The sequence below is a fragment of the Aethalodelphis obliquidens genome, unplaced genomic scaffold, assembly GCF_003676395.1.
Source record: "Aethalodelphis obliquidens isolate GAN/ISIS:26980383/991018 unplaced genomic scaffold, ASM367639v1 scaffold21, whole genome shotgun sequence".
NCBI classification, from domain to species: domain Eukaryota; kingdom Metazoa; phylum Chordata; class Mammalia; order Artiodactyla; family Delphinidae; genus Aethalodelphis; species Aethalodelphis obliquidens.
Window position 1 is genome coordinate 1,252,873 of NW_020837965.1, and position 18,934 is coordinate 1,271,806.

The 18,934-nt window shown below is 41.4% G+C and overlaps 1 protein-coding gene across 3 annotated transcripts in view; it reads right to left on the reverse strand.

Moving 5' to 3' along the window:
• NEK9 (NIMA related kinase 9) overlaps nt 1–14,890 on the reverse strand; it is a 39,158-nt gene extending 24,268 nt beyond the window's left edge. For 2 of the 3 annotated variants that reach the window (XM_027120064.1, XM_027120063.1), the window contains exons 1-9: nt 14,541–14,889; nt 11,943–12,120; nt 10,190–10,245; nt 9,569–9,639; nt 7,806–7,911; nt 5,722–5,853; nt 3,809–3,919; nt 2,695–2,759; nt 334–384 (exon numbers count right to left, since the gene is read on the reverse strand). In XM_027120064.1, the coding sequence (XP_026975865.1) occupies nt 334–384; nt 2,695–2,759; nt 3,809–3,919; nt 5,722–5,853; nt 7,806–7,911; nt 9,569–9,639; nt 10,190–10,245; nt 11,943–12,120; nt 14,541–14,759 (989 nt within the window). In that variant the 5' untranslated portion in view covers nt 14,760–14,889. Of the gene's footprint in view, nt 1–333; nt 385–2,694; nt 2,760–3,808; nt 3,920–5,721; nt 5,854–7,805; nt 7,912–9,568; nt 9,640–10,189; nt 10,246–11,942; nt 12,121–14,540 lie in introns of all 3 variants that reach the window. The other variant, XM_027120065.1, reaches the window with a different exon arrangement.
• Nucleotides 14,891–18,934: the final 4,044 nt, after the last annotated feature.

Consider the following 18,934-nt stretch of genomic DNA (forward strand, 5'->3'; position numbering starts at 1 on the left):
ACTTATTTCAACCCTCTAACATAGCAGGCTTTGCAATTCCTGCCTTAAGGCTTCATCACAGCTCAGCCAGATCAGATAGCAGTCTGATCCATAACACCTACACTTTTCAACTTTTCAACATTCATCATGATAATGATGTCCACTTTAGCATGACGGTAAAATTATAGCTTTCCTTTTCTCTGAAATGACTATTTGACATTTAAGCAGATGTTGGCTTCTGCAAGGATGCCAAAGGCTTCTTACTGGGATCAAACAATGTCCAGACCCAAGAAAGAAAGACCCCCTGGTGGTAATTTAAGATATATTACTTTTCAAGAGTCTCTTGAGCATTACCTTGGTCTCTTTGTAGGTGCATTAAGCAGTGTGACTTTTTCCTCCATCTCTCTACCAAAAGAAAAGCAAAGATACATGAGAGAAATAATAGTTCCTATATTGCACTAGTGTCTCTTTAAAACCTTTCACAGACTTAATCTTCTATAAACCATATGCCTCCCACAATGTTACAATACTTTTAAGAAAGTACTTCGATACAACTGAAACAGTTCTATAGGCCTAGCATTAGACAATTCATTAAATACAAGGGGGACAGCAGTCTGGGGCCATTTGCCTTCTGTCTCTGAGGAATGCTCCAGGCTGGACCAGAGAACCTTGAGAACCTCTGATGCTCGTTTTTGGAACCTGCTGACATCTTCCTTTAGTCTGCCCACTGACTCCCTAAACTCAACATCTCTAAAGCTCAGCTCATTGTCTTTCTCCAATACAGCTTTTCTTTCTGACTCTCCTAATTCTATAACTGGCACCCTCTATTCTCCCAGTGAACTAGGTTTAAAACTTCAGTGATTTTGGACTCAGATGTCGTCCTTTCTTCAATATTCAAGTTTTATAGATTCTACTTATACAATGCCCTTTCACTCACGTCTCCTTCCCAGTCTCACCACCTTGGTTCTGGGCAGCTTTACTTCCCAACTGGGCTGTGGTAGCACCTAATTGGTCTCACCACAGTTTCAATCCACTTTAATCAGTCCTATACTGATTTAACACTGATATTATTACTGCTAAATAACTCTTCCTAAGGCACATCTCTCACCACATGAACTGCCCTCTCATAAATAACCAACACTTCCGTACTATTCCTTGAATAAAGCACAGATTCCTTCATCTGGCATTTAACATTCTCTGCCTACCTTTCCAGCCTTCCTTCCCTGTATCCACTCCCATGTGCTAACTCAGGGTTCTCATTCTGCCTAAATCAATTATAGCTGAAGACCTGGGGTGGTGCTTAAGAACAAGCATTTTCTTTAAAGTTCCTGAGGTGTTGCTATTGAGAACGCCAGGTCTAGAACCTCTAGCCAAACAGGACTTAGTGCTTCCTGAATACTTCCACAATTCCCTGTGTCTGTACTTTATCTCGAAAGCTCTTTGTCTTCTGTTTTTCCATCAAAGAACAAAGTTCTAACAAAGTACTACATGTAAATCTCCAACTCTCTCAATAAAAATTGCATTATCAATGGAAATATTTAAATAAGAGATTTAAACAGTGAATATATTGTTGGAAAATAAGCCAGATAAAGAATTAGAATATGCTTAACCAGCCCTAAAGGGTGATATTGCCTGAATACGAAAAGAACATAAATGGAAGGTTACAGTGCTGCATCTGGAGTATTATACATAATTCTATGCACTAAAACACTGGCTGGAGATCAACTGGAGAACCAGAAAAAGATTAATTTAATACAACAGAATAAAGGTTACTGACCAAACAGCAGAGATTATGGAATTAGGTATCACTTAATGCATCTAAGGGCAACACTTGAAAAAGAGCACAGTACATGTTTGAATATTGGGAAGATTCAAAAACAAAGAACTGGTAGAGGAGGAAGAAGGGTTGTTAGGCAAAAATAGTATAACAGAAAAAAAAATAGTATAACAGGATGAAATAGAGACTAGAGCATTTAACAAGGATGAAGAACACCTCTTCCTCTGAGTTAGGGTTTGAAGCCTCCTACAAAAAATGAGGGATAAAGGACCTTCTTCCTACCTCTAGAGATCTTTAACACTAAATAAACCTCAGGAAATAACCTGTCAGGAATCAATCAACCTCGACTACAGGAAATGGGCAAAAGGTATCTGAAGAGGACCCCTCCAATTGCAATCTACCATCTAAACAAATGCACTAAAAAGCAAAGACCTGGTCCAAACCCATACTACTATCCAACAATTGTTGAGCACCTTGTGCCAGGCCCTGGGCTTTATATGTTGAGCACTTTATATGCATTACCTCCTTTAATCCTCACCCGACCTCACTTTATAGAGAAAACGAAGGGACAGAGATGTTAAATAACTTGACAAAGATAATGACACAACTCAGATACAAACATAAGGATGTCTGAGTCCGGAGCCCTCCTCTCTTAATTACTACACTCTAGTGCCCAAACTCTAGATTAGAACTCACAGAAGATGGGGAGGAGTGAAGGGCTCCAGGGTCTCATCAGTATTAATTTAGAACAAAGTAGCACAGGTTAAGGAGCTGAAAGTCAGGAACTACATCAAGCAATGAAAGCAGAGATGTTGGAAGAAAATAGCAGCAGAGTGGCAAAGTCAGGAAACACCACCCTCTCTTTGTAGTACTCTAGTCAGGCTTCTAATAGTCAGCCATCTACAGAAAGAAAATGAAGCAACTTCTTTGCTCTTTACCTTCTGCGTTTCCTGAGAAGGGGGCGATCCAGAAGTTCATCTGCAGTGGGTCTCTGCTCAGGATCCTAAAAAGTATCAATGGGTTAGTTTTAACTTAAAGGGAATGTGCAAGGGACTTCCTGGTGGTCCAGTGTGTAAGACTCCATGCTCCCAATACAGGGGACTGGGTTTGATCCCTGGTTGGGGAACTAGATCCTGCATGCATACTGCAACTAAGAAGTGTGCATGCCACAACTAAGAATACATGTGCCCCAACTAAGAAGCCCATATGCCGCAATGAAGATCCTGTACGTCACAACGAAGACCTGGTGCAGCCAAAATAAATATTTAAATAAGTAAATGGAATGGGCAAAATGGGATTTAAAGACGCATTTTACTTCCTCTTAGAAGCCTGGAGGTTTGTTATTCAAAGATCACTATATACCATCCTTCTGTTTCAAAAAACCTATTTCTTATGTCACATTCTATGCTTCATGCTCACTATCATCAACACTTATATGTGAATGAGAATGTACCTTCCTCACTTGTTTTAACTGTCAGGGCAGTGGTTCTCAAATTTCAGTATATATAGTACATAAGAATCTCCTGGAGTGCCTGTTACAAATAAAGATTTCTGGGCTTTATCCACAGAGATTCTGATCCAGTCAGTCTGGGGTGGGGCCCAGGAATCTTCATTTTCTTCTTGTAAAACTCCCCCATCCCCTGGCGATTTTAACGCCTGTGGTTCCTGGACCACCTTTGAATAATACTGACCTAGAGCTGCACTGCAAGGCAACTGTGACATTTAGAACTGTAAACATTCTGCACATTAGGAATTCTAAATTACCTCTATTATTTTATGAAATCAATTTAAAAAAATTAATCTTGATCATAAAAAATGGAGCACAATTTAGATGGTAAATTCATTTCGCAAATTAGTAAAGGAAGAATTTGTTGGCTGAAGCACACAACTATCATGAATTGCCAATGCCTATTCTCCCGGATACAGCCCCAAATACATCCTACCCTGGGGAAGTGGATGTGGTTTTGTGCAGGTTCATCTATGCCATACTCCAAACGCTGAGGCTGGAAGGGAAAGCACTGAACTGAAATCAATATGTTAAGTCACACTTACCTGGTCAAGGCATGCATGGACCATTTGGATCAGTTCCAAAGAGTACTGGTTAGAATCAACTTCCATGGCCCGGATTCCTTGTACAATCTTCACACACAAGTTGAGTGGGTTCTATGAGAAAATGATTATTGTATTGTCCTTGGTTATATAAAGATGACATTATAATCTACTAGCAGGGGCTTTGAGATGCCTGTGACTATCATATAAAGAAATGGCAATAGTTCTGAATTAGGTCTGACTTCTTTTTACAACCGTTGGTATATATCAGCAAGAAATGGTTAGGGGGGCTTCCCTGGTGGCGCAGTGGTTGAGAGTCTGCCTGCTGATGCAGGGGACACGGATTCGTGCCCCGGTCCGGGAAGATCCCACATGCCATGGAGCAGCTAGGCCTGTGAGCCACGGCCGCTGAGCCTACGTGTCCGGAGCCTGTGCTCCACAACGGGAGAGGCCACAACAGTGAGAGGCCCGCGTACCACCAAAAAAAAAAAGAAAAAAAGAAATGGTTAGGGATGCATTACTGCTGTCAGAGAATGAAGCCAACTGGCCAACATGGAGCCAATAGAATAATATGCGACCAACAGAATAATACTCAGAGTATATTATAATCTGACCCTTCAACTGAATCCTAAGAAAAAGGAAAGCAAGGTTAGCTATGCTCCTTGGTTTTAAGTATGTCCTTTGCCAACTAATTTGCCTCCTAATTTATATATCCGAATAATGGTTATACAGGTGATACTCTGCTGTAACAGACAAGGCAATGAATAATAAGTTCATAATGATAAGAAATTATTATAACAGTGCCACCACCACCTTTACTGAGACCAATAGAAACATAAGTTGCACATATAATGTTTTTTAACCCTTGCAAACACCATGCAAGGTTATCATTACCAATTCAGAGACGTAAAGTAACTTGCCCAAGACTACACGGATAGTAAAAATGGAGCCATAATTTCAACCAAAGTCTATCTGACTCCAAAACTCATTTTCTTTCCACTATGTTATTTAAGAAAACTAGACGATAGATCAGAATAAACTTCAGCACTTAGAAAAATAAACAGGTCTCATAAAAGGCCAAAGAATTCTGCATTATCTTATATTTGCATTTTCATATACATTAGCAGAGCATCTCTATGAGAGGAATATGTATTTTTTCCCTTGTTATAGCTAATGAAATAGAAGATTAAAGACATGAAGTGATTTGCCTAAGTTCTCACATCTGGTTTGTAGAGGATATTGGATGTGAATCCACTTCTGCTACTCAAATTGTGACCCATGGACTAGTAGCATCGGCATCATCTGGGAGTTTGTCAGAAATGCAGAATATCAGGCCTAGCTCCAGACACACTAAAATAGAGTCTGCATTTTAACAAGATGCCCAGGTGATTTCCTATGTATATTAAAGTTTGGCAAGCACTGCTTTATACTGGGCTTTACTTAAGAGGAAAAGAAAAGAGACTTAAAGGGATTTGTTGTTTATAAAACAGTAGCAATCTTTAGTAAGAGTCAGGGTGTAATTTTTCATAAAAAAGATCAAAACACTTTAATGAGTATTATATAACTTGCCTTAGCTTTTATAAAATGATGTAGCTGAAGCATAAGAGATGAAATAGCTTATCTAAATTGCTGCATTACACAGTCGATCCTAGAGCCAGTTTTAAAATTATAGTCAATGGATTCAAGGACCGTGCTCAAACTACTTGATTATGATTATTTCAGTGGGGAATTCAAGTTGGAAATAAATCTTGTCTATAGAATTTTAGTAATACACTACTAAGGCAGTGCCTGAATACTGGTTATTTTTCCTACAGCTGATTTCTGTTCAAGAAATCAGAAGCTCAGGGATAAAGCTGATTCTCTCAACCAAGCTGTACCATTTGCAAGGACAATGCAGGGATAATACATCAACTTACTGTAGCATCAAACGTTCTCTTTAGCGTAAGCAGTTCAAAAATGACACAGCCCACTGCCCAGATATCAGACTTGAAATTGTATTTAACTCCTTGGCAGAGCTCTGGAGACATGTAATATGGAGTTCCCACAAGCTGAACAACAAAGAAAGCAATCAAAGAATAACTTCTTTTCTGAGGTAACTATATTAATATTTCAACAACTAAATTAAATTTCCTAGAACTAGTGATAACAATTACAAAACATTCATCAGCATATCCCAAAATGGTTTTTATGAGATGATGCCACTATGAAGAGAAATCTTATTCATATCTGATCTCTTGGGCCAATTATAAAGGGACAATCTCTGTGGTAAAGACCTATGGTAATTTGGGAGACAGAAAAGCTCTGTGATTCCTGGATCACAGAGGATTTAGGCATTCAAGACCCACTTAAGACTTCACAGACTTTATAAAAAGCATACTTGGTAAAAGTTCACTAATGGAAAAAAAAAAAAACTGGTAGTGCAGAGATGGTAATTGAATAAACAGGTTAAAAGTTCTAACTGAAACGCATAGTAGTGAAACTTTGTAAATGACTCAATTTAACATTTGTAATACTAACACAGCTAGTGAATTTCTTCCAAATTTAAAAAGACCTTCTGAGTTCAAGAATGTGTTGGAAGGAGAAAAAATGCCCTGAATGGAGGTCATGCCTCTCCCAAGATGAGAGACAATGAGTACCCTGGAAATTCTAATAAAACTGACAGCCATCTTTCATCAGCAAGGCAAAGCAGTTTTTCAGATGGCTTACATATCGTTCCTTCTTTGCATTTAACTGGGTTAAAAAAGTTAAATCTTGGTTTTATCGGATTACTCTTGATGAGAAAAATCCATGCAACAACATGCCTACTTCCTCAGAAACTCAATACGGCACCGTCATACAAGCAAACTGAGTCCCTGAAGCCGACTCCCAACCTTGGCTATCAGTATCCTTGGATATTTCTAGATTGCTTGTAGGCACATCTCAACATTATCAAAAATAATCATCAGGACAAAATTAATTTTATTAGTTTACATTTTCAAGTTCTTTTAAAGACAAAGCATTGTGAAACTAGAAGAGTAATAATTGGGTTTTATAAGTCCTAAAAGGATCAGATTACTGTCTTTAAAGATCAGCTTATGTCTACTCTTTACAAATGGTCTTTCATAGGATCAGGTGAGAAGGGAGCTCTGCGGTTCAGACTGTGTATCATATTAAAGATGAGATTGGGGCTTCCCTGGTGGCGCAGTGGTTGAGAGTCCGCCTGCCGATGCAGGGTACATGGGTTCGTGCCCCGGTCCGGGAGGATCCCACGTGCCGCGGAGCGGCTGTGCCCATGGGCCATGGCCACTGAGCCTGCGCGTCTGGAGCCTGTGCTCCGCAACAGGAGAGGCCACAACAGTGAGAGGCCCGAATACCGCAAAAAGAAGAGTGACAAGTACTAGTAGCAGCACCAGCAATGGCAGCATCGCTCAAGGCAACAATAATAAAATTCTAGGTTTGCAAATATTTAAAAAAAAAAAAAAAAAAAAAAAGATGCGATTGTTCTTTGGGCATCAGCCTTTATTTGTAATATAGGGTTTCTGAACCAGAAAAAACTCAAAGGAAACACAGAGATGTCTAACACCCTAAGAACAAACATTAAATGAGAGATAAAGTGAAATCTACTAAAGATCCTAGGCTGGAAAAAATGGTAAAGTATTTTATTGCTTTTAGAAAAGTCTCTAGTCAGTGTTGGAAAAGCCAATGATGTCAGAGCTGTTATGTGGACAATGGCTCTTGAAAAAACACCTGAGCATGTAAATGACTGTTAGTGGGTCCAGGAAAAAGACTCCTGAAGACTTGCTTTAGAAGTATGGAGAACTTGTAAAAATATTGAGAAAAGTGTGCAAAATTTAGGGGTACAGTTATATCTCACAGTGCAGGAAAGGAAAAGAAAAAAACTACGTTGGGAGGAATTCCCTGGCGGTCCAGTGGTTAGGACTTTGCTTAAGATCCCACATGCTGCATAGCGCCACCAAAAAACAAAACAAAACTAACCAAGTCAAGGATAACACATACTTACCGTCTCAGCCATGGAATACTCAGAATTAAGTTTCTTTGCTAGGCCATAATCTCCAAGTTTTATCAGGTTTGCTTTGGTCAGAAAAATATTTAATGTCTTTATATCTCTGAAAAAAAAAGATGCTGTATATTAAACCCATATACTCAACTATTTTATCTCATCCCCCTTCCCGCCCCAAATTATTACAAAATAAAAAGAGTGTGTTACCACTGCTCAGGTTGTTACGGGATCCCAAAGAGTGGTCATCACTTTCTCATACATTTTAACACTGAGAAGGGGACTTGGGGGAGTGGAGGCAGAGAATTAACTTCATCCTCCGTGGTTTTGCAGCACAGGCATGTCCCCCAAAACACTGAAGTCGTTAGGAAAAGTTGAGAGGGTCAGACCAAAAAAAAAAAAAAAATGGTGCCCTAGGTAATCATAATTCCTGTAAGGTGTACTGCCTCTTCAATTAACACTTGTGCCTTGAAATAAGTGATTATCAAGGCAATTTTAACACTTGGTTGGTGCCAAAGTTTCAAATTTGTTAAGGCAAGAGAACAGAAGAGACAGAACAGAAGAGACAGCACATTCCAGCAGCAAAATGATTAGGCTATGCAGATCACCTAAATAAAATCACTATCTTTCTAAAGATGAATTGACCATAAGTAACACAAATAAACTGTGTCTAGTTCATACTCTGGCTTCCTTTACTGAAAGATGTGAAAAAAACAGAACAATATTCTTTGTAATTGTCGAAAAGAAAGTAACAATACACAACTGTAGCCACTCGACAGCTATCAAGAAATATATGGTAACTGAATGGACAAATCAATAAAAAGGGAAATGCTAGTGTATTAACATTAATCTCTAACAATGGTCCATGACTCACTTAAGGAGGGTATAATGACGTGGAAATGCTCTTATAATGGTTCTCTCCTATAGCTAAAAGTGAATAGAAAGCTGTTTCCCCTGGCCAAAGCTATGGTAAAACTGCGTAATTAATTGTACAAAGTGAATAAGCTTTTTACTTAAATCATTTATTTATTTATTTATTTATTTATTTTTGGCTGTGTTGTGTCTTTGTTGCTGCACGCGAGCTTTCTCTAGTTGTGGTGAGCAGGGGCTACTCTTCGTTGTGGTATGCGGGCTTCTCACTGCGGTGGCTTCTCTTGTTGCGAAGCACGGGCTCTAGGCGCGTGGGTTTCAGTAGCTGTGGCACGTGGGCTCAGCAGTTGTGGCTCACGGGCTCTAGAGCGCAGGCTCAGTAGTTGTGGCACACGGGCTTAGTTGCTCCGTGGCATGTGGGATCTTCCCAGACCATGGTTTGAACCCGTGTCCCCAGCATTGGCAGGCAGATTCTTAACTGCTGAGCCACCAGGGAAGCCCTTTTTACTTAAATTAAAAGACTTAATTATAAAATTAAAAACAATTGCCCATTTTATTGCTCAGAGAAAACATTTACTATGAGTTCCAACCAATCTAATACCACTTTTATTGTGGCTTTCTAGGCTTTACTGATGAATTAATGAACTCACCTCTAAAATACTTCTTAAAGAGATGACTGAGCAGTACTTAGCTACTGAGGAGATTCTTCCTAGATCACAGTTTAACTTTAGGAAGTGAAGATAACGCCCCTCATTACTCACTGTTTCCTTCCTAAATTATATCAACGGAAAAGCCTTGACTGCTTAATCAAGAAAATAATAGTGCTGATGGGAGGTACCCAAGGTGAGGGTTGTACTGGTGGAAAGGAATACATCCCACATTCTTTCACTCATTACCTATGAAGGATTCCAGCTTTATGGATACAGCTCACTGCTGAAACAATCTGAAATAGGTACCATACCACCATCTGCAGAGAAAAAATAAATTATACTTGGACTGGAAACAAACCAAAAAAAACCATATAAATAAACACACACACTCGAACACACAAAACAAAGGAAGCTGCAACCAGAGGTTATGATTCAACATGACTTGACATTTCTTGCTTGTAGGTTGAGTAGGCAAAGAAAAGTGGTAGGGGTTTAAAAAAAAAAAAAAAAAGCAGATCATTATAAAATAGTTCCAATATTGTTATATAGTATGATGAAGCAGACTTGTGGAAAGAAATCCAGGAAGAATGCAAAGGTATAGAAAACTGGGCATACCAGTATGCAGTAACAAAACCAGGAAAGAAAGCTCATAGAGAATCATGATGTGGAGGTAAACCATTTAGGAAGCAGCTATAGTCAGCTTCCTTGTTAGAGGTTTCCTTTCTCATGAATATCAATCAGAGCCTGGAAGGAGTCTGAATAAAAGGAAAAAAAACACTCTTCATTGTTGTAAGAGTAAATACAGAACTAGAATGCAAGAATCACAACATTACAATTCTAGCTTCCTTCCACAGAAATATGAATTACCTCTTCCTCAAACAACTTGTCCTTCTGACGAAGGATTTTGTCATACAGGTTCCCTCCTGCAATAAAACAAGAAACAGGTTTGAATTGCTTAATAGAGATCAACGCTCCTAGGGTTTTAACAGGTGGCACAGTAAGTGAAGGATTCCGCTTCCTCTTAAAAGATACCCCTTCTTCCTTCTCAGCTCTTGGGTACATGGCTACAAAACTCTTCCTATCTGTCAAGGACTATATCTGAAATATTCTTCAGAGATTCCCCTCCCTAACAGAAGAGACTCAATATGAAAATGGGAAGTACAGCATTTTTAGAAAAGATGAGAGTAAAGACACTTTCTATAGTGCCCTAATTTATAAAATTACTTTGAAAGTCTTCAAAATCAGATGATTTTCTTTTCCGAAACTGCTTTTAAAGGAATCTGCAATATTTTGGTAGCAACCCTCTCAGTGTGACTATTAGAACATTTGGGTTACAGCTGTGATGTGATGTTTTGTATATACAGGTGTATATCATCAACTTCTTTTTCTTTCCACTTCACGCTGAAAAAGTTTCCCAAAATTTAGGGGAGACTCTAGATTGTTTCCAATCATTACTCCCTTTACTAACTCCTTCCTGCAGAGTAAGTCTGAATTTGCTTCTCCCTTTCATTATCAAGTAATACAGACTGCAAATGATGATGGTTCATTTTATTTCCTACCTGCAGCTGTAACTTACACTGTAGTCCTGGTTAAGTTTCACAACTTTTTTCCCCTTGCAATTTAAACTCAGAGTTTCAATAAACACACCATTCATTCTAGTTCCTCCTAACCACAAAGGAAGTTAGCTACTTGAGGCTTCTGCTACTTCAAAAATTTCTAATATAATCTCATACATTTAGGGTTGAACACAGGAACAATCATGGTACACAAGAATCTAGTAAGAAAGTTAGAAGTCTAGGAGCTTTCTCTTAAGAGATTTAAGTGAAGAACATGCTGGGACCTCTTTAGCATGCAGCTCAAGAAAGGGCTTTGGGGGTTCTCTTACGTAATAAGGATAATAGCTTGTACAGTATTTATCAAAAATTTGCTACATATCAAGTACTATGCATATTCATTTCATACAACAACCCTAGGAGGTAACTATTGCTTATCATCAAGCTCACTTAAGATAAGGAGGCTGGGGCACAGAGAGGTTAAGTTGCTAATGCAAGATACAGAGCTAAAAAGTAGTGAAGCTTAGGATATGGGCTCAGGGTCTATTTTCTTAACAAACAGGCTATACTGCTATTTTACAAGCAAAAGTGTTCAAAGAAATCATTTTCATTTTCAGTCAGCTATGATCTTTGGACCACTTTTCAATAGGATGGCTTTAGTTGAAGTCAATATAAATAAATATTACCTATAAGATTTCATTATATATCAAGCCATTTCATTATATATTATATCAAGTGTCAAACCATGCTATGTCTCTAATGCTTGACTAATGTCATTTCATAAGGAAAAAACCTTGAAAAATGAATGTAAAATTCAACTGAACAAGTAATTTGAAAATGGAATTATCATCACAAAGGAGAATCTGAGTATGCAGGGTAAAAATCCCTCCCCTCATTTTGTAGATCATTTCAAAACTCTCCAGGGCCTGAACTATTTCTCTTAAACTCTAGAAATCCATTTAAAGTTCTTACTCTTTGTATGTGTATCTTCTTTTTCTCTCCCCCTTAAGGTAAGTATAAGCACAGGAATGTCTCACTGGAGGAAGTCCCACTGAATTCTACCTTACCATTACAATATTCCAGCTCAATCAGCAGGGTGGTGTTGTCCATGAAGTGATTGTAGTAGGCAATAATGTTGTCATGCTGCAGCAGCGCCAGAATAACAATCTCATTCAAGGCATCACGACGTTCCTTCTCAGACAGTCGGGTCAAATCAACTTCCTTCCACACGACCAATGAGTCATCCTGTAACATAGTAATACAGCTATCATGCTTTCCTCGCGCCTGGCAGAGAATGAATCCACACCCGGATCTGTAAGCCTAGAAAGAAAACTTCCTAGACTGACTCCTTTTTTTCCTTTAAACATGAACAGACTTTAAAGGTTCTGCATACGACCAAGCATCATAATTTACTGCAGGCCTGGGAAAGCATTAAGATGCTGTTACAGGGCTTCCCTGGTGGCGCGGTGGTTGAGCGTCCGCCTGCCGATGCAGGGGACACGGGTTCGTGCCCTGGTCCGGGAAGATCCCACATGCCGCGGAGCGGCTGTGCCCGTGGGCCATGGCCGCTGAGCCTGTGCGTCCAGAGCCTGTGCTCCGCAGCAAGGGAGGCCACAACAGTGAGAGGCCCGCGTACCGCAAAAAAAAAAAAAAAAGATTCTGTTACATTGTTTCTACACTTAATTTACATGATGTCAATTCCAGGTAAAAAATATGGGATGGAGGTAGGTCTCAAAGATTCTATTGAGGGACATTATGAAAGACTGCTAGTCATGATGAGGATTGTATTGGAGAAGTAGAGAACTGGAAAATGGTTACCTATGGCTGACCACAGTTTCTTGTAAAATAGAAATGTTAAAATTGCCTCTAATTTTATAAATTTAGATTTCTCTCTAGTGATTTTCATTTATCCTTTCTGGATAAGAATAAGCCAGGTCTAAGGGCTCTGAGTTCACTTTCCTCACCCTGTCCCATTCTGCAGCTCTCTTTCTACTGTCACTTTTATGTTATCATGTTTTCCTCTTTTCATGAAGACTTACCTGTGGCTCCCAATATTCACTCCGTTTTATAACATCTCTAATTCCTTACAGATACTGCTCCCCAGCCCAGGAGCATCCCCACCTAAATAACCCTCCCTATCCTTTAGAATGGCTTCGTTAGGCCTTTGAAACTTTGAGGGAAGATCAATGAACCTGCCACTGTGCATTTCCTTAACTTTCAGAGCTCATACACTAAAATATTTGTCCATTCTTTTCCCCTTATATACACATACAACTTAAACGCTATTTGTTACTAACAAGACTAACATGTCTTCCCAATGAAATATACGCTTCTTGAGAGAAAGGGCTGCTTCTAAATAAACCCTTGTAAATTCACAGATGTAATAAACATTTGGTGTTACGGATAATACTGTGCAATTTTAGGGAAAGTGCAATCAAACTTAAAACAACCTTGGTAATCAAGTTCAACATGATAATAATGGAAAGGCATGGACAAGGAGATGTGAAACTCCATTCTAGCCCAGGATTTGCTTCTAATTTAAGTGGGCAAGTCCTTAAATATACTATCTTAGTTTCTTTAACTATAAAATAGGAATGCCAAAGCTCATCTCCTCATTCTCATATTTTGAGTACAAATAAGAAAACAGAATACCAACAGTAACTCTAACCTTATACATTAATCTTGCAACCACCTCTCTCCTCCTCCATCTTTTAGCCTTAAAAGTACCTTGGAACACACACCAGAACTGCAGACAGATAGATCACTGATAGATCAATCGCCTTCAGCAACCCCAGCAAGTTCTCATGGATGCTTACCTATTCTAAAACTAGAGTTTTAAGACTTTAGTGATCAAACCCTGTTTATGATTAGTTTTTGCAAGTAGACTCCTCAGTATAGGGTTTTAATCAGTATACATTCTGAACTTGAGGGTCAGTAATCCACAAATCTCTTCAAAGGATTTGTATGTGTGCAGTAGTGGACTGGGGGGAGGGTATGTTTACATTAGATTCTCAAAGGAGTCCTGTCCCTCCCAAGGTTAAGAACTAATGGCTTAGAATATACCAAAAATAAAAAAGTATTTCCCACGCATAAACGCTGCTGGATAATCACTGAAGAAACTAACACGCTACAATCTTCCCCATGATCTTCAAGAAAAATCTCCAACTGCGTGTTCATATCTGAACATAAAGATACGGCAAAGGCAGAGGAGCTGCCACGGATGTGGGAATTTTGAAGCTATCCCCTCCTCTCCACCTCGACCTTGGAGAGCTGTACAGCACAATAGGAAGGAAGTTTTGACAATACCTCACATTCATAAACTACTTTAATTTACAGTTTGCAAAGTACCTTTGTTCGATTCACAAAATAACCTTAAAAAGTAAATACTACGTTTAAGGTACGTAGCTATCACTAACTCCAATTTACAGATGGGGAAACTAAGGCTCAGAGAAGGTTCAATGACTTGTTCAGTTGCCTGATTTAAACAAAAACGACCAGTCAGTAAAACCAGTGCTCTAACGAACTCCTAGTGCAGGAGAGTTGAACGAGTGATGAAGACCCCGAGACAGATACCCTGCGGGGCCCTAACACTAAGCGAGGACGATGAGCAGGGAGAGCAGGGCCGCGCAGGCGGGGCGGGGGCGGCCGGAGCCGGGGGCCGCTACCTCGGTGCGGCGGTACAGCGTGGCCTCCCCGAAGGCGCCGCGGCCCAGGATGCGGATGGGGATGTAGTGCAGCTCCTCCTGCTCCGCCGCGCCGCCGCCGGCTCGGGGCCCCGGACCAGCGCTGGGCCCTGGGCCCGAGTCCCCGCCACCCCCGGACTCGCTCCCAAAGTCCGAGTTGAGGGAATCGCAGTGTCGCTCGTATTCGCCCAGCACCGACATGGCGGCGGCCGCGGGACCCGCCTGCGTGTCCCGGGCGGCGCTGCGCCTCTCCCGCTTCAGACGCCAGCCCGCGGCCCCGTCAGCCCAGCCACCCGGCCACCCAGCGAGGCTCCATGGTGGGTCCTTCCCCCTTGACCCGGAAGCAGTTCTGGGTGCTTCCGGCCCGGCGGGGTTTCCTCCGCTTTCTCTGGTCGCTCGTTTAGCCTAGCGGCGAGGCTGCATTTCCTCCAGGCGGTCCGGGAAGTCGAGGCCTCGGGCGGCGCCTGGTGGAGACCGCGTGGAGTCCAGTGGCTCTGGCGGGGGCAAGGGCGTCATCGACGGGTCTGCAGACCCCTCCCCTGATTGCTGGCCAGGTCCCCAGACAGTTTTTTTTAAAAATAGATCTTTATTGGAGTGTAACTGCTTCACAATACTGCGCTAGCCTCTGTCGCACAACAAAGTGAATCAGCCACATACATCCCCATGTCCCCTCTTGATCCTCCCTCCCACCCTCTCTATCCCACCCCTCTAGATCGTCGCAAAGCACCCAGCTGATCTCCCTGTGCTATGCAGCTGCTTACCACTAGCTAGCTATTTTACATTTGGTTGCGTATATATGTCCATGCTACTTACCCTCCTCCTACGTCCTCAAGTCCATTCTCTATGTCTACGTCTTTATTCCTGCCCTGCCACTAGTTTCATCAGTACCATTTTTTTTTTTTAGATTCCATATATATGCATTAGCATACGGTATTTGTTTTTCTCTTTCTGACTTCACTCTGTATGACAGACTCTAGGCTCAGACAGTCTCGATGTCCAGAGGTCATCCAGTCTCACATGGGCGCCAGGCCTATCTCAAGGGCAGTGACTGGGGAAACAGTCCCTTCCAACATCGCACAGCGCTCTTTGTTTAGTAAGCAATTTATACCTTTTCCCCTCAATTTATACCTTTTTCCCCCCCAGCGGAAATACTTACCTCCTGTCATCTCAGTCAGTGTGCCCAGTTGTTTCTTCCAGACCTACCCAGGACTACGCTGGGTCCCTCCATCTTCCACATAACTTCAAGAATATTTTAAGTCAACTCTCCTGACACTCTCTTTCCAGATTTCACATTCTCCTTCTACGTGTCTTTCCAAATCTTTGACCAACTGACCTCGTGCAACATTCTTTGCGCACTGCCTGATACTGTATCTGGAGGTGGGGAATCTGCAAAGGGTGCTCCCCGCCCTAAAGTCACTAAAAAAATTGCAGTGCAGTGAAAAAACATGTTCCATCAGTTATGTGACCTTGGGCAACTTTACATATCCAAGGTTCCTTTTTTTTTTTTTTTTTTTTTTTTTTTTTTTACAGTACGCGGGCCTCTCACTGTTGCGGCCTCTCCGGAAGCGCAGGCTCAGCGGCCATGATTCACGGGCCCAGCCGCTCCGCTGCATGTGGGATCCTCGCGGACCGGGGCACGAACCCTAGTCCCCTGCATCGGCAGGCGGACTCTCAACCACTGCGCCACCAGGGAGGCCCTCCAAGGTTACTTTTTTTTTTTTTTTTGCGGTACGCGGGCCTCTCACTGTTGTGGCCTCACCCGTTGCGGAGCACAGGCTCCAGACGCGCAGGCTTAGCAGCCATGGCTCACGGGCCTAGCCGCTCCGCGGCATGTGGGATCTTCCCGGACCGGGGCACGAACCCGTGTCCCCTGCATCGTCAGGTGGACTCTCAACCACTGCGCCACCAGGGAAGCCCCAAGGTTACTTTTTAATCGTAAAATTGTGGGAATATGTCCTACAGAGATAACAACTAACATTTATTGTTATATTCCTGGCACTATGCTAAAAGTTTTCTTGGGACTTCCCTGGTGGTCCAGTGGGTAAGACACCCCACTCGCAATGTAGGGGGCTTGGGTTCAACCCCTGGTGGGGGAACTAGATGCCACATGCAGGCTGCAACTGAGAAGCCCGCGTGCTGCCACTAAAAAAGATCCGGCATGCCACAACTAAAACACGCTGCAACAAAGATCCCACGTGCTGCAACTAAGACCCGGACCCAGCCTAAATAAATAAATATTTTTAAAAAATTAAAGGTTTTCTTTCTATGTATAATCCCGTTTAATCCTCATAGTATTCCCATTCTACAAAAGGAACTGAGAGAGAAGGGTCAAGTAACCTGCTCTGTGTTACATAGGTAGTGAGGGGAGCTGGGAGTCAAAGCCAGCAACATGGCTCCAGATGTCTTTCAGAGAGCAGGATGTTTGAGGACTAAGAGAAGGCAATGTGGCTGGAGGCCATGGCATATGTGGGGTAGAAGCAGAAGACAAGGCCTCAAATGTTTATTTAGAGAATTTGGCTTTTCCTGTGGGCAATGGAAAATATTGGAGATTTTTAAGCAGGGGAGTATATGATTTGTGTGACTATATGTCCTGATTTGCTGGGGGATGTGATGTCCCTATTTATACCTCCCCCCGCCCCGCATAATTAGTAAGTCTTCTTTTGCTCATGTGCCCAGCACAGACAAAAACCAATATGATCACCTTACATAGACCAAAGCTATACTTTACAAAGAACTCTGATGACAATATGGAAGACAAAGACTGGAGGCTGGGAGACAAGCGCTGAGGTACTATCACTGTGAGTGGAAAAGGGACCCAGATTTAAGAAATCCATCTGAGGAACATTTAGAACTTTGTGCTCAGTTAGGATATGGTTGGTGAGGCAAATCTGAGTCCAGGAGACTCACATCTAGGTTTGTTTTTAGGTAGTGACAGCAAATACAGGAGGAAGAGAATTGGTAGAATGGGGTGAAGGGTATGAGAGCTAATGAGCTCACATTCCTCTGACCTTTCTAGAATTCATCAATGTTCCTTTTTTTTTTTTTTTTTTTTTTGGTACGCGGGCCTCTCACTGTTGTGGCCTCTCCTGTTGCGGAGCACAGGCTCCGGACGCGCAGGCTCAGCGGCCATGGCTCACGGGCCCAGCCACTCCACGGCATGTGGGATCTTCCCGGACCAGGGCACGAACCCGTGTCCCCTGCATCTGCAGGCAGACTCTCAACCACTGCGCCACCAGGGAAGCCCCATCAATGTTCCTTTTAAAGTATGATATGCTACACTCTGCATAACCTTCCACACTGGGTCTGAATAGGAGGGTACAAGGGACTTCTGTCTTCCTTGATCTGGATCCATTTTTTCTATTATTGTACCAGACTTCATGATGATCTACTTACGCTGTGCTTGTATTTAACCAAACCTCTCTTTTTCACAGCCAATGTGATGCAAAGTAACACAGCTCTCCCACCAGATCACATCACCCCTTATTTTCTTCACAATGTTTATCTATAAAATTGATGTCTTGCTTGTTTACTTTATTGATTATCACCATTCACTGGAATATAAGCTCCATGAAAGCCTGGATTTTGCCCTCTTGTTCACAACTATGTATCATCAGTGCCTAGAAAAGTGCTTGATATTATAGGCCTAAAAATTATTTGTTGAAAGAATATCAGGTCGTTATTATTTCATACATATATAACAGTTTTTAAACCAAAATGCAAGACTGACTGACTGATAACCCCTGTTAAATTTTTTGTTGGTTTCATTCCGGGGTTCTTAGATTGTACAGATAGTTTTCAACTTTCAATTCATTCATCCAACAAACACTGAGTACCAACTTGTGTCAGGTGCTGGGTTACAAGAGAACAAAATAAACATGGTTCCTACTCTTCCTGGAGCTTACAATCCATATAACAGACAAATAAACAGGCAATTACAACCGTATATAAGTGCTATTAAAAGGAAAGTACAATCTTCTAGAAAGGTATTTAGGAGGGGCACCCTTCCAAGCCAAACTAGCTGGGTTAGTGAAGGCTTCCTGGAGGAATATCCAAAATGTTAAGTCAGTGGTGGCTAAAGAAAGTACGGAGATCATGCTGGAGAGAGGACATTCCATCTACCTCCTCCTATTAATTAGAAGGCACTTTGAGTGAGGATAGGTATTGCTTCTTATTTATCTGGGTCTACTCCAGAGTTTAGTTCAGCACATTAAATAGAATAGATGATCAATAAGTGATTTTTGAGTTGAATGGAAAAAACAATTACTTATAGCTAGAAGTGCTGACTTTCATTCAGAGGAGCTGCGTAGCTTTCAGCCAAAGCTTAAAAATTCACTTTTCTGGCATCTTTGCAATATGGAACTAGACAGTTTTCTATA